We start from the raw sequence: 16549 nt of genomic DNA, 5'->3' as shown, positions 1-16549 counted from the left end.
ACGTTCCGAAGCATACAGCGGCGTCGCCAGCGTCACTCGATCCTCCCAACCCAAACTCACATTCGCGGCTCGCCACACATTTACTGCAATCCTGGACGGACCCACAAGATGGCACCCGGCCGATCGAGAATATAGCGCTCTATTAAAGTCCCCACCCGGCAGCTGGAGTCTATCCATCTCAAATGCAGGATTTCGACCCGGTGAAAACATCACGTGATTAATAGCAGACAACTGGGAGGCCCAATAATATCGCTTGATATCGGGGAGCGCCATGCCCCCGTCGTACCACGGGATGGTGAGTTTCGCGAGGGCAATACGTGGACGCCCGTCCCAAATCAACTGCCTCTGAAGACACTCAATCTCTCGGAAATAGGTCTTGGGGATGTCGTCATAGAAATTTTGGAGCGCATAGAGGAACCGCGGCAAGGACATCATTTTAAACAAAGCCGCCCTGCCCAGAGGGGACAAAGGAAGTTTACGCCAACGGGCCACGTCCAGTCGCAATCTAAGCAACGGGGGGAGGAGAGTACGCTCAAATCTGAGTGAGGGGTCCAGCGTAATGAAAATCCCTAAATATTTGAAGCCAGACTGGACCACCTGGATAGGAAGTCTGCTCGGCAATGGGGGTAAGACCCCCGAAAGAACATATACGCAGGACTTGGCCCAGTTAATAACGAGGCCTGAGTTGGCACCAAATGAAGTGAGAACATCAAATAAAACAGTCAGAGATTTACGCGGTGAGGTGAGATATAAAAGAATGTCGTCCGCGTAAAGCGAGACGCGGTCCTCAAAGTCCGGTGACCAGCGGATCCCCTTAAGCGAAGGCTCCCACCGAAGCCATGCAGCTAATGGCTCCAAGGCGAGTGCAAAGAGCAACGGAGACAAGGGGCAGCCCTGACGGGTACCCCTGCCAAGGGTGAACGGGGCCGAAACTCTACCATTCACAACTACTTGTGCCAGAGGTTCCGCATATAATAACTGAATCCAACCAATAAACTCGGGCCCGAAACCAAATTTCTCAAGAGCCGCCCAAAGATAAGGCCATTCCACAGTATCAAAAGCCATCGAGGCATCCAACGAAGCCAAAATGGCCGGCTCCGTCAGAAGCCCCGCCCTCGCAATCGCACCGTGGAGACGACGTAGGTTAAGAGCCGTGTTACGATGCGGGATAAATCCGGATTGATCTGGATGGACCAAGTCACTAATGACCGTCAGGAGGCGGGACGCCAGGAGTTTCGCCAATACCTTGGGCTCAACATTCAGCAGGGATATGGGCCTATAGGATGAACAAAGGTCCCGGGGTTTACCATCTTTGGGGATGACAACTATCGTGGCCAGTCGCTGATCATACGGGAGAATACCCCGTTCTCGGGACTCCAGAAACATGGCGCGAAGATACGGCGCCATTTTGTCAGGTCGCAACTTGTACAGTTCAATTGGCAACCCGTTCGGGCCCAATGCTTTGCCCGAACGGAGTGAACGGATGGCAGTAGCTATCTCATCAACAGTAAAGGGGGAATCCAACGCTTCACGATCCAAATCGGAGACACTGGGTAGAGCTATATCACGTAATAGCAGGCGAGAGTCAGCCACATCCCTCACAGACACAGGGGTATACACCACACGGAAGTACTCAGCAAAACAGTCGACAATGCCAATCGGGTCCGTCACACACTCACCACTCGAAGATTGAATCACAGGCACCACTCGATTAGCTCTTTCTTTCTTATCCAGCCACGCCAGCAATTTACCCGCTTTGTCCCCCACATCATACAAACGACCCTGTTGTTCCCGAAACATCACTTTAGCAGCATCCATGACCATAGATTTATAGGCAAATTGTTTCAGACCCAGGGCATGGAGTTTCGCAGACGTGACATCCGAATGCAAAGCATCCTCCAATACAGAAATCTCTCCCTCAAGGTCCACCACCTCCCTATTCCTCGCCCTCTTAGCTTCAACAATAAGGGAGAGGGCCTGCCCACGAATCACCGTCTTAAAGGCCTCCCATAGGGAAACCGCTGAGGAAACCGACCCCTCGTTATCTAGAAAATATGCGTCTAAGGACTTAATCAAAAGGCTGCGGGTCTCAGGGGAGGTAAGGTACCACGGGTTGATGGGAGCCACCCGGCCCACCGCCTCCACTCCAATCTCAAAACTGAGCCAGAGCGGGGAGTGGTCAGAAATGCCCCTGGGGAGGTGTCTAATCTCACGCACCGCTGGCGACTGAGCCGCAGGCATCAGGAAATAATCCAGTCTAGACAGACTCCCATGGGCCCCAGAGTGGAAGGTGTATTGAAGCTGAGTAGGATGCATAAGCCTCCAGCAATCCACCAGGCCAAATGTGTCCAAAAACCCACCCAACCACTGTTGGGCCACAGGAGTATCCCTAGGGGGGTGACGATCGTGTAGACCAGAGAACACAGAATTAAAGTCACCAGCAATAAAGAGAGTACTATCAGGGAGGTCCAACAACACACGGCCCAAATCGGAAAAGGTTGAGGTCTGTAGGCCGGGGGGCACGTAAACAGTAAATAAGGAGAGGGCACGACCTTCATAGCGACCTACAAGGACAGCATAGCGCCCCCGATCATCCAGAATCACATCATCAATAGCTAGGGGGAGGGAAGCCCGAACAAGGATGCCCACACCCCTAGAACCCGAGGTAAACCCCGAATGGGCTACGAGGCGATAGCCCCACCTATTCATCGCCTGACAAACATTGCCCACCAAATGAGTTTCCTGCATAAATACAATATCAGGAGATAAACGTCGTATACATTTCAACACCACACTCCGTTTGATACGATCCCCCAGACCATTAACGTTCCACGAAACAAATCTCAACCCGCTACCCCCCATCCCACCCAGCAAAGCCAACACCCCCCATCAATGAGCGTGACACAAGATACATCATCGAATACCGGATAAGGTCGCCTTGAAAACAGAACACACAAACTACGAACTTCCCAACCACCCACCCCCCAAACAACACGAAAACACCCCCCACCCTGCACCCCTGCAAAAAGCTAAGAAGCCACCCCAACCTGCAGTGTGCCTGTCGCCCAAGAACCCCTATTCTACACAAAGACCCCGGAGGAGGAGAGGCTCCGTCCCACCCGCCACCCCGCTCAAGATCAGTAACGAGAATAAGGAACATACATCAAGCCTCATAAGAAGCGGAGCAACGTAGGCATATACCCCCGGAAAGAGTCATTCAATACAAGGCACCAGGCAAAAACGAAATATTCAGCTCTCTACACCACCTTCAGCACCGCCCGGGTGGGCTTCGGACTCAGTCTCAGGAGGTCTGTTAGGCAAGGAGTCCAGCCAGTCATTCACGGCATCCGGCCGATCAAAGAAAAAAGTTCGGTCATTGTGTTCAATCTGCAGCCTGGTCGGAAAAAGCATAGCGTAGCGCATCCCCATGTCCTTAAGACGCTTCTTGGCACCACGAAATCCCATCCGCTGCTTCTGGACCTGTTGGGAAAAGTCCGGATAAAAGTTCACCGTGGCATTCTCAAAGGCCACCGGGCCCTTCACCCGCGATGCCTGCAGGATAGCGTCCCGATCCCTATAGTGGAACAATTTTGCAACAATAGGTCTCGGCGGGGCACCTGGCTTACCCTGGCCCCCCGGAACACGATGTGCACGCTCCACCGTGAAAAATTTACTGAGGCCAGATGGAGAAAGGTGGTTTTGGATCAGGTCTTCAACCAGGAGATCAACCGAGTGAGGTTCTGGATTCTCCGGAACACCAACCACGCGAACATTACAGCGACGTGCCCTGTTCTCAAAATCTTCCAAGCGCCGGGTCATGAAATCGTTCACCCTACGGAGATTGCCAATCTCCGTCTGTATCTCGGAGACGTCCGACGTGAGGCTGGATGCTTTGATGTCCAAAGACTTCACCTTTTCGTTCGTCTTTGAGAGATCAGCTCGAATTAAGTTCACGTCGATGGCCACGGTGTCAATTTTGTGGGCCAAGGTTTCATATTGTTGGCCTATCGACTCCCGCATGCCAGAAATGGCGCCCATGATGTCCTGCAAGGAAGGCTCCGTCGACGCATCAACGACATGGTCAGACGCACTGGAACCGGGCAGGGCCGCACCAGGGGACCCCTTAGAGTGGGTATAACGGTCCATGACGTTAGATTGGACCCGACCCCCGCGCAGTGGTGTCTTCGTCTTCCGCGTCTCCCGGTCCCCTCTGCCCGCCATTTTGGAGATGCGTCACAGGAAGATTCACCAGGGTCGACGGACCGGGCACCCGAAAGGGAGGCCTCAGGACCAAAGGACCACTGCAGGGGTGCCACTAGGATAGGGACGGTCAAATAGGAGAACAGTCCAACCAAGGCCCGACAGCCGATTCGTGCCCCGGGCCCAGCTCCGGTCCGACCCTCTCGCCGACGTCCCAGTCAGAGGCAGAATCGAAACTGAAACTTAAAGAAGGGGACCCACAAGTCCAATCCCCTTGCCGTTGTTGTTCAACTCCAAGACGGCCACTGAACCTCACCCAGTCCCGGGCGCACCTCAAGGGCGGAGCCCAAAAGTTCGAATCACCGTAACTCAGGCACCCGGTGTCAAAAGAAATTTCTGAAAAGTCCAGGTAATTCAGCCCAACGTCCTCTATACAAATCCTCGTGAGAAATCAGGATTTATTCAGGATATTATGCCGGGAGCGGCGGGGGTCCGGGGAGCGCTGTGCTCACGCGGCCATCTCGGATGCCCGCCAAGCTCCTCCTAGCCCCACCCTTTTCAACATATAAATAATTCCTCTGGTCAATGTCATCCATGCACACAACACCAGCGTCCTCTCCTACGCAGATGACATACAACTCATATTCTCCCTGTTGGGCAAGACCATCAGCACTAGAAAAGAGTTCATGACTGAAGTCGCTAACTTGTTGAAAGCCACCAGTCTCAAGCTCAACACGGCCATGATAGAAGTATTGATCGTTGGCAGGAACACCTCACCCTGGTACTCCAACTAGTGACTGGCAAAACTCGGACCTCACCCAGAACTCATTCCAGGAAGCATAGAATAATCACTGGCAGCAAACTGTACATGACTGCACAAGTCAACACCGTCACTGCATCCTGCTTTCACACCTTGAAGAGGCTGAGGAAGATCTTCAAATGACTCCCAAGTAACACAAGAAAAACTGTCACTCACACGCTTGTCATCAGCAAATTGGACTATGGAAAACCCAAGCAACTCACTAGAAGATTACAGCCCATCCAGAACTCAGCTGCCCTACTCAACCTCCCACACGGAACTCACATAACATCACACCTCAGGGATCTACACTGGCTTCAAATATACAAACACGCTCAATTCAAACTCCTCCTACACACATTCAAGGCACTCCACATCTCAGGCCCTACCTATCTAAAAAGTCGCCTCTCCTTTCACCAACCATCTAGACTCCTCCACTCTGCAGGACTCCTACTTGCCAAAGAAAAACCAAAGGCCAACATCCCACACATATAAAGAACCAGATCAGTAGGATTAGCATTCTCTTACATCGCTCCTAAAGCGTGGAACAATTGTACTCTCCACATGAGAGCATCCTCCTCACTTCTTCAATTCTGCAACAAGCTGAAGACCTGGCTTTTCAGTTAACCAACCATAGGTAGGGCTTGGCACACATATCTCCACAGCGCCAGGATAACCTTGCGGGTGAAAGTGACCTTTAAATATAGATATAACCCAGTTCTTATCGCCCAATCTCTCTCATAGATATTCCAGCTAAAATCTTTGGGAGGGGTTTATATATAATAAGATCATTGAGTGGGTGGAAGATAACAAGATTTTAAACCCATACCAGTATGTTTTAGTAAACATATTGGAACTCAGCAGCAGTGCCTGAACCTTTGTTTAATATTGCGTAAATACACTGTAGCGATACGCACCCCTATGGATTTAGCTTTTATCGACCTAACTAGAACATTTGACTGTGTAAATCGGTCAAGACTCTGGCAAATATTATTAGAAATGGGGATGGAGGAAACATTTGTACACCTATTGACTTGAAAATACAGGCCAGATTGAGGCTTAGGCAAAGTGGAGAGATCACAAGAGAGATCCAAATCGGGCCCGGAGTATGACAGAGGTCCGTGCTTGCTCCTTTGCTGTTCATTTTGTAAATTAACAATCTTGGCACTCACCTAATATCATGCCCGCTAGATGTTCCTATTGTCTTTTGTACCCCATGTCCCGTTTCGTTGTATGTAGATGGTGCAGTCTTAATGGGATCATTGGTCAGATTATTTGTGGAATTTATGGGAACCCTGGATTTATTGACCAATTTTTCTAAAACTCTTGTCATGGCTTGTGGGCCAAGGAGTAAACCCCTCTCAAGTATTTTGATTACAACAAACCTCCTAGTTAGCGTTAATACATTTTCTTATCTGGTGGTGATTTTCAACTCCAAAGGCTCGTGGATGCCTAATATAATTCAGCGGAGAACTAAGCTTTCTAGGGCGATTGGTTCACTTTTATTTATTTATTTATTTATTTATTTCAAAGGTTTTATATAGCGCTACTGGACCCAAGAGTATCAGAGCGCTTTACAAGGATGGTGAACATAATGAGATAAATTTAACAATTAAGCGAAAAAGAGTTACAGTATGACAATGCATTCAACAGGGCTAAGGGGGCAATGAAACAGCGAGATAACATTAAGTGGAAAGTGAATATTATAAGTTAGGATAGAGAGGGGGTGAAGAGAGGGGGAGTGAGAAAAAATGAATGGATTGAGAGGGGGTGGGAAGAGGAGCGGACAAGGGAAGAGAGAGGAGTGGACATGTTCAGAGTCAGTAAAATTAGATACCCCAGTATTTGTTGAGAAGGAGTACTTTGAGTTCCTTTTTGAAGAGAGGGTAAGAGGGGTTGCAGCGAAGATCCTTAGGGAGAGAGTTCCAAATTGTAGGAGCGTTACCAGAGAACGCACAGGATTGGGTCTCTTGACATTTGAGTCTGGGTGGGATCAAGACAAGGGAGTTTGTGCTTCTCAGGGACCTGGAGCAACCTGCTTTGTGTAGTTTTGTTGTAAGGTAAGAAGGGGTGTTTTGGTGAAGAGCTTTGTGAGTGATGCAGGCAATCCTATAGGTGGATCTTCCTTCTATTGGGAGCCAATTGAGATTTTTGAGGACAGGGGAGATGTGATCAAATTTTTTACAATCAGAGATGAGTCTCGCAGCTAGATTGAGGACAGATTTAATCGGAGCAAGATGAGTTTTAGGGGTGCCAGCCAAAGTGGCGTTGCCATAGTCAATCCTGGAAAGGACAAGCGATTGGACAAGTTTGAAATCGTCTGCTGGAATAAATGGTTTAAGTTTCTTGAGGTGGAGAAGGGTGAAAAGCGCACTTTTGGATGCATTTTTAATGTGGGGGATGAGATTTAGATTCTGGTCGATACTGATGCCTAGGGATTTGACCGAATTAGAGGTGGAGAGCGGGCAGTTAAGAGCTTTGATGTCCTTTATCCAGAGTTGAATGGGAAGGGAGTTGTTTTTGGGGGAGAAAAGGATGATTTCAGTTTTATTTGGGTTCAGTTTGAGATGGTTCCGATGGAACCACGTTTGAATTCTGGTCAAGATCTCATTGAGGTGGAGAAGGTCTTTGTGGGATTTGATCTTGTAATATAATTGGGTGTCATTGGCATAGAGATGGTAATTGATATTAGCATGTTTGAGGATGAGGGTGAGTGGTTCCATGAACGGATTGAATAGGGTTGGGGAGAGGATGGATCCTTGAGGGACGCCGAGTGAGACAAGTTGAGGTTTGGAGAGCAAGTGGCTGAGCTTGATTTGCTGTGATCTGTTTTTAAGGAATGAGGAGAACCATTTGAATACATTGCCATCTAATCCGAACCGGTCTTTGAGAGTGTTGAGAAGGGTGGGGTGGTGGACGGTATCAAATGCAGCTGAGAGGTCGAGGAGGGTTAGTAATGAGGATTCCCCTTTGTCTAGGAAGCGATGAATGTCGTCAGTGATATTTAGCATAGCAGTTTCTTTACTGCATCCCTTTCTAAAGCCGGATTGAAAAACATCAAGGAGGTTGAAGGAGGCGATATGTTTCTCTAATTCCAGGAGGTTGAGTGTTTAACCCCATGCTACGAATGTATTCTATGCAGTGCGCACCAGTGGCCACTTACGGGGCAGGAGTCTGGAGTATCAGGGACTCATCAGCTATCCAAACAGAAGAAAACCACTTTTCTGTGGCCCTCTCCTCATCTCACCTCATTTGCCATAACAAGTTAGGACTAAAGCTGTATATGCAATAGAGTTCAAATTCCCCCCCCCGGCTTTTGATTTGAAAAAATTATGACGTGTCTTTAACGAGAACCACAATAAAAGATTGTTTCGTTTTTGATAAAGGTCTTGATATTCCGTGGCTAGCATTTGTACAAAAATCTTTTGTTGCTATTGATCCTCCCCAAGCATTTACTAACACTGAAACATGTACTTCTCTGGGCAGGAAGCACGTTCAATTTTAATTCTAACTCTCGCCCAGAAGAAAAGGTTTTGCACGGAGATTCCAAAAACCTCCATTTTAACTTATCTCTCAGTGAACCATGACAATACCCTCAGCAATTATTTGTGTACTGGGAAAGGAAGGTGGGAATGCTCTTTACTGTTCCACTTTCAGGCAGACACAATAGAATACCTACTTTACTTTCCTTCAGGTTTTCAGTACAATTTAGAATAGCTTGTTGCCCATGTATTAATATGTTCAAACAGTCAATGCTTCATTTTACTTTTTTCTGTGGTTTTTATCAGAAATATGCTAAAATGTTTTTAACACATTTTATTAAGTCCATAAATGTGGCACAGTGTACTCAGTCATTACTCTTTCTGAAACAACTGTGTGAAGATGAAACATGTTTTTATGTAAGCCAATTTTTAAGTGCTTATGTACACTCTAGACACTAAATGCACCTTGACTAAATTGCTTTTTTTTTATTTATAAGGTGGGCTTTTAATTTGTACGGTTAATGTACTGTTTTAGTGCCCTAAAGCACATAGGGGCACATTAGCAACAACTTGCGATAATTATTCCAAACCGCCCTTAGCATGATTCTTTTTTATTGCCTTCTATCGCTGGATTTTATCGCGGCGATAACGCAGTATTACCAACGTTTATCTCCATGGCGATAAAAAATACAGGAATAGCGGCAGATCCCATCCTTAATGTGAGATTTCCAGTGATAAAAATCCTATCGCTAAGGAAAATCTCGCTAATAGGCAGGTGGGGACTTAGCCGTAGAATCCACCTCCCATTGACTATTATGGCTAAGTCAGGTTTTTACCAGGTGTAAAATCCTGGCGCTAATCGGGGTTAGCGTGCTTTTTTTATTGTGTCGCGGATATTTCTGATAGGCAATACCTGTGTTTGCGACTGCTTTCATTCGGTACCAGTTTGGGTATGCCCACTTTGCATTTTATTAGCGATAAATATGGGCCACAAACCAGTTGCTATCGCCTGGAAACTGTCTCTAACTGCTGTTAGCGACAGCTTGATAATTGGGCAATAAAAAAATGCCGCTTTAGCGGTACCTGTTGGTCCTACAAAACACCCTGAGCCCCTTCAGCAAAGAATGTTCATTTCCATACAGTACTAGGTCCCTCACTGGCAGATATTGTACGTTCTCAGAAGTTCCTCTGCAAAACAATCTTCTACTAGGTGAGTATGTCCTATGTGATTGGGAATACCTCATAGGAACTTCTTAAATTGCAAAACCTTCTCTTTCTCCAACAACTCAGAGGTTGGCGTAAATGGAAACCATCATTTTCGGGAAAGGCCAAATGAGCGTGTTGGTCGTACCAAATTGTGGCCTAGCATGAAAAAAAAACATTTACTTAAAGGACCCCCAATAAATTCGCAGCTGTGCACTATATGATTGTTCTGTCTGTACCTCATGCCGGTGCGCCCTATATTATCTGTACTTCCACGGGAGATGAGGTAGCCATTTCTAATCGCTAGAAACCATGTCAGTTTCATGAAGTGCTATGCGACGTACAACAGAAATGTGCCAACATGTGCAGAGTTTATTTTGGAAAGTTCCTCTCAGATTGGTGGACACCTTACCTCAACTTCAACAATGACTCTTCTGTTGACAGGCTGAAGTTTGCCACCCATGGTGAACAATCGATAAAGTACTGCAGAGAAAACAAAGAGATGCTCTCGTCAGGTCGCATACTTTGATGTCTCATCATCACACCATTTAAAATATACAGAATAGTGCAGGATAGTCGAACAAATAGATTGGAAATAGATGTCTGTTAAATCATGGAAAATTGTCGAACTCCATTGAATACAATGAAGCAGCAACAGGGTTTAACCACTGTCCCTGGCCTGAATATTCAAATTTGCATTCGGGGCAGGTTTTAGAGAATGGCAGTCAGGAACAGTGAAGCTCAGTTTCAGCATTTCTGGCAAAAAAGCATTTTGCGGCTGTGAATCTGTGTCATCTGAGAGAGCAGCCATCTGTATGTACTTGTGTGCAACCCTTGCCACAGGTAGCTCGAGCACCTCCTCCTCCCTGCCAGTGAGAACTCTCGAGCCACTTGGAGACCCTTCTCCCCACTCGCCATCAGCTGCTCAAGCTCTCCAGCTGTCGGAAGTCTTTCCTCTACCCGCTTCACTGGAAGCAGAAGGGAAGTCTCTCCTCGCTTCTCCATGTTGTCACTCCACACACCTTGCCCCATGGAATTATTTTTAACAGATAAGCTTTCCTTTTTTTATTTTACTATATCATGTACTGAGGTATCGTGTATGATATCTTCATTCCAAATTCACCCTTACATTCCTGGGGATTATGAGAAAGGATATGATCTGTGTTCGTACAGGATGCTAAATCACTCATACGTTGAAAGAAGGTATGAAATAAAAAAAATGGCAATAGGTCTGCCTTAAATGTTATTTCAGGATATAACATCATTAATGCATGTCACATGCAGAGTTCAGGGTAAAGTATTGGTCAGAGGTAGCGTTACTAGTAACCCTCGATGCCTTTCTGCAGCTTCCAGTACAGTCAAAAGGCTGCCCCTCTTGGTTATATGGCCAGGGACTGCTGGAACCCCCCCTTTCCTTTAACAAACATTATTAAAATGACATGAGATGGATTTCTTTGGAGGCGGGGGTCGTACAACCCCGGGCCGTATATATTAAAACATGAAAATAAAACAAAATTGAAATAAACAATATTTACACAATTACGCAGAAAACGTTCCATGACATTTGATTATAATTGATATATACAGATATCAGATGGCTAACCTTAACATAATTCTAGTACAAGGTATTCCTATCTGGATCTAACATATGAACCATAATCATACAGTAATTACTTTTCTGCATATCCTATTTGGGCCTACGGCAAGGTCACTAACTGGTGTCGGATCCTTAACAATTAACCACGCCCTCTAGTCGGAGTGCGCATGCGCAGAGGGCCCGTTTACCGTGAGGGTACCCCTCCCCCCCCCCCCGGTTACCTCCATATGCTCTATTAACGCCATTAAAGGGGGCCCTTGCATCTCTGCGATGTTTACTGACGTCATGTGCGCCCGCCATACTTGCGGCGGGGCCCGCGCCTTTCTCATCGTCTAACTGATGTGCTCAACCTTGGAAAGGTTTAGGTTCTTTTTTTAGAGGACATAGTTAAGCGGTAGCCCTCCCTTCTTAGATCTATGGAAATGCATTTGGCCTGTGGAATCCCACGACGATTGGTGATATCCCCTCATAGGATGTTTGTCATCCAGGCACTCTCATTTGCTGATGACACGCAGATGCCAGGGAAATTTGACCTGATGATATCTTTCCTCAGATATCATCAGGCTTCTTAGAGACTGCTCGAAACTTTGATAGCTCAACAAGACAGAAATCTTGGGGGAATATTCTCAAGAACGTGTGATAATCATTGCCAAAATTGGTTATCGTAATGTTCCATAACTCCGTCTATCGTGGGAAAATAACTCTGTGTTAACGTCCTATTCACAACACGCGATAACATGCGATATGTTCCAGATAACGCGTCAAATGTCTGCAATAAAGTCACCGGGACAAAACGCGCAAAAAGTTGCGATGAGCCCAACTGCGTTAAGAACATCTGCAATAAACTTCGCCAGGCCTGCAAGTCACACACGTCAGGTGGGAAAAATCACTATAAAAGTAAAAATAAAACATCCAAACAAAAGCAAAACAACAGCGAAGCACAATGGAGGTAGCTGGAGCACGTACAGAGGAAAACCAGAACCCCACAAGCCCCCTGGAGGACCAGCCTGGGATCTCAGGGTCAGGGAAGGGCAAAGACAAGAAGAAGAGGAAGACGCAATTCAGTCCGCAGGAAAACAGGATCCTGATAACGGAGGTGGTAGATCCCCATCAGCTACTGTTCGTCACCCCCACTGTCATTGGCAACAACAAATAGAATATGCAGTCCATCGTGGACAAGGTGAATGCAGTCGAGTGCTGAGGGGGACAATGGAAGAGGTCAAAAGGGGCTGGAATGATGTGAAGCGCAAAACTAAGCAGAAACTCGCCAACATGCCGGAAGGCAGCAATGCAGACTGGAGGTGGGAGTCTAGCGCCACAGGAGGAGCTGGTCGAGATGGAGGAAATGATGTCCACAGTCATCAGTGGGGAGACGGTGGCAGGAGTTGGGGGACAGGACACTGCTCAATATGACCTGACACGGTAATCTACCATTACTTCGCGGCTACTACTATGATTTACCATTTCTACACATTTCTTACTTAGCAGAATCTTTTACTTCGCATGCTTTAAGTTTGCAAGCTTCTACTTCACATATACCGTTACTTAGCAATATACAGTTACTTAGCAAAGTCAATTACTTTTCTGACTATCCACATAGTTGGTTGGAAAAGGAGGCGCTTCCGTTTCCAAACAATGAGGAGAGAGAGGTAAGTGGGGCAGTGTAGTTTTTGGGTTCGTGCAGGGGGTTGTCTTTTAGGTTTTAGGGTTGTGTTTATGTAGTGCAAAGTAGTGTATTTGGGTTTAGGGTAGTGGTCGTGCAGGGGGATGTCTTTTAGGTTTTAAGTTTGTGTTTATGTAGTGTAGAGTAGTGCATTTGGGTTTAGGGTAGTGGTTGTGCAGGGGGCTGTATTTTAGGTTTTAGGGATGTGTTTATGTAGTGTAGAGGAGTGCATTTGGGTTTAGGGTAGTGTTGTGGTGCAGGGGGTTGTCTTTTAGGTTTTAGGGTTGTGTTTATGCTGTGTATTTTGGTTTAGGGTAGTGGTCGTGCAGGGGGTTGTCTTTTAGGTTTGTATTTATGTAGTGTAGAGTAGTGTATGTGGGTTTAGGGTAGTGTTGTGGTACAGGAGATTGTCTTTTAGGTTTTAGGGTTGTGTTTATGTAGTGTAGAGTAGTGTATTTGGGTTTAGGGTAGTGGTCATGCAGGGGGTTGTCTTTTAGGTTGTAGGGTTGTGTTTATGTAGTGTAGAGTAGTGTATTTGGGTTTAGGGTAGTGGTCATGCAGGGGGTTGTCTTTTAGGTTGTAGAGTTGTGTTTATGTAGTCTAGAGTAGTGTATTTGGGTTTAGGGTAGTGTTGTGGTTCAAGGGGGTTGTCTTTTAGGTGTTAGGTTTGTGTTTATGTAGTGTAGAGTAGTGTATTTGGGTTTAGGGTAGTGTTGTGGTGTTTGTATAATGTAGGGTAATATAGTGGTGTTTGGGTAGTGTAGGGTAATGGAGTGTATGAGGGTAAGGGTAAAAGAGTCCAAAATGCTTAGAAGTTGTACACTTAGTAATATACTGCAAAGTGAATGCAAATTTAGTACTTTTAAATATATTTGCGAACTAAAAGCATGCGGGTGAGTAATGACCAGGGACTGGGGAGATGGGCACAATTGTACACATGCACAATTAAGTATAGCACATCTGCGGACAAACCAGGCCCACCAAGAGACCAATGTACCCAAATATGCAACATCTCAGCACTGTATAAGCACAGAAGTGAAAGGCACACCGCTTGAAAGGGTTAAGGGGCAGCAAAATCAGAGCTGCAGGGGCGACTCTCCCAAAATGCAGCTCAAGCACATAACATGCAGAGCACCTCAACATTGACAACAGTGTGGTACAAACCGCAACACGTCCACAACAGAACAGAGGACACAACTGGTGCCTCTTATGTGTAGAAACTGGCAAATCACATTTGGCATTGCAGAGAAATGTGAGTTGACAATGTACAAGTGCAAACACACATCCATGGTGTTGTCGAAATGTCTACTGTCCCGCATCAAATAGTCTGCTCCTCCCAAACAGTTACAATGTACACTGTCATGCAGTCTGTATGTAAACATGTTCAATGCGTCAACAGCCATGTGAACACAATGTTAAACTGCATCTCCCCTTCACATTACAGAGGGAAAACCAACACCTCCTGCAGCAGAGCAGGCCGAACCTCTCTTCTCAGATGACGAAGAGGACCACCACACCTTCGAACACGACGCCCTCCAACAGCTCATGGACAGCCCCAGCACCCCACCTCCAGGAACAGGGCAGCCCAGCTCCTGGTGGTGGGGAACCCACCCCCTGCACAGACCTCACAGCAGGCAGCACCCACCACCAGGGCTGCCTTCCAGGACCCCCACGAAGAACACATGGCCTTCCAATGCCTTGTATTGGGGTGCCAGGAGTAGCTGGCTGAACAGGTGCGGGTGGGGTTCAACCACATGGCAGCCAAACTAGATGGCATACGTGAGTGTCTAAGTCCCATCAGGAACCACTCACAGTCCCTAAAGGACACCCACAGTCTGCTCCATGCTCTCCAAAGATCCATGGCTGACAACGCTGGAGTCCTGACTCAGAGACAAGAACAACTGTCTAGTCAGAGTGGCTCCAGCGAGGTCCAGAGTTGGGACACACACGGAGGATCATGGAGAACATGGAGCGGATGCAGGCAGAAAGAGTGGCTGCCACGGCTACACACCAGTAAGAGGTAGATGGGTTCCTCAATGCCCTAAAGACCCTCCTCATGGGCATTGCTGCCACAAGGCCTGGCGCTGATGAATGCTGCTACTACTCCATCTACATCTCCACGCCCTGAAGTTTCAGTGCCACACAGTGCAGCAGACATTCCACCTCCGGCCCCTGAGGTATCACTGCCACACAGTGCTGGAGACAGAGCACCCCCACCACCGTGTGAGGCACATGAAACAGCAAAGATGTGGATGAATCAGCCTTTATGGTAAGAAGGACGCAGTAGCATTCATCTCCGCCTTATGGCCAGTTTCTGCTTGGTTCTGCCCTCTGCATCATCACCTTCCACTGTCCCCCAATACACTCCGTGACACTCACCTTGGACCTTGACATGAACTGCCATATTCTGTTTGGTCACCAATGACACCGTAGACTGAGGACTGTACTCTTCCTCTTCCGGTGAACTTGTAATCGCCTAAAGGACTCTGCCTGGCCCTCCACGGGCCAACAATGTGAAGTGGGGTTTGCATGGCCCTGTACTGCTCCAGCTACAACACTCCGCTGAATGTGCATTAAACATTTATATTCACACAGATGTGTCATGTCTATGATCATTCAAGTGTGGAAGTATGGATGAATGTAGGATCAGTTATTCCCCCTCCCTTCCATGTTGCCTATGTTGTGGGACTTGATTCACAGGGTGACACATTGGCGATTGCGGTCCAGGTGGTGCCGACACTACAACAGAGACACACACATTAGTTACATCTTTGTCCAGCCCAGGACTGAACCACGCCCAGAGCCCCAGGGTCATTGTTCACACCCTTACGCTGGACAGGCATACGCCAGGCCAGCCCCCTCCACTTATACTCACAGGGGGGGGAAACGCTACATGTCCCAGGTCTTCTCTGTAGTGATCTGCTGATCACAGGTCTAGTTGTCAGCTTACCACAGCCGCTTCCTACACCCACACCACACCCATCCAGCACAGCCATCACAGGACATGTGGCCCTGCCAATAAAAAGGGAGGGGCGCACATGCTGGACGCCATTTCTACTCTCTGGGTGTATCCGTGTGGTTATTATTTATGCATGAGGGCCTAGGGCTACCTTAGTATCTATTGAGGTGGTCCCAGTGTTTTACTGGCTTTAACACGGAGGGGAAGAAAGAACTAGTTTTTAAAAAAACATGAATCATGAAGCAATATGACAAGGGAAACAATAAAGTTCGACCAATGTTATTTAATCACATTGGGAATGCATTTTTATGAACAGTATTAAGAAAAACCTAACAAGGTATCACAATGAAATTTGTGGTGTCCAGGGGGTGGAAAGAGGGGAAGGAGCATTGTGAAAGAAGGTTGTTAAGTGATAAGTATTGGAAGAGAAAATGTTGTGATGGTGACAAACATATCACATACAGTTTTGGTATATATTGGTGATATACCAGATAGTCCAAGTCCACATCATATATACATATATGCCATATCATATATGAAATCACAGTTTATCAATCACTGTCGATTGGGTATTGGCAGATTTGGTAAAGTCGACGTTTCAACCCCTATATCCGTAGGTATCTAAAACCTTACAACTGAGGTCTTC

The 16549-nt window shown here is 47.0% G+C and overlaps 1 protein-coding gene across 1 annotated transcript in view; it reads right to left on the bottom strand.

The window, feature by feature from the left end:
• The window catches only part of LOC144826880 (A.superbus venom factor 1-like), a 1649148-nt gene that overhangs the window by 1534969 nt on the left and 97630 nt on the right, over nucleotides 1-16549 (bottom strand). The window contains exon 4 of the mRNA XM_078685340.1: nucleotides 10097-10167. Within this exon, the coding sequence (XP_078541466.1) occupies nucleotides 10097-10167 (71 nt within the window). The remainder of the gene's footprint in view (nucleotides 1-10096; nucleotides 10168-16549) is intronic.

The sequence above is a fragment of the Lissotriton helveticus genome, chromosome 1_1 (genome assembly GCF_964261635.1).
Source record: "Lissotriton helveticus chromosome 1_1, aLisHel1.1, whole genome shotgun sequence".
Lineage (NCBI taxonomy): Eukaryota > Metazoa > Chordata > Amphibia > Caudata > Salamandridae > Lissotriton > Lissotriton helveticus.
This window is presented reverse-complemented; position numbering and strand designations above follow the sequence as displayed.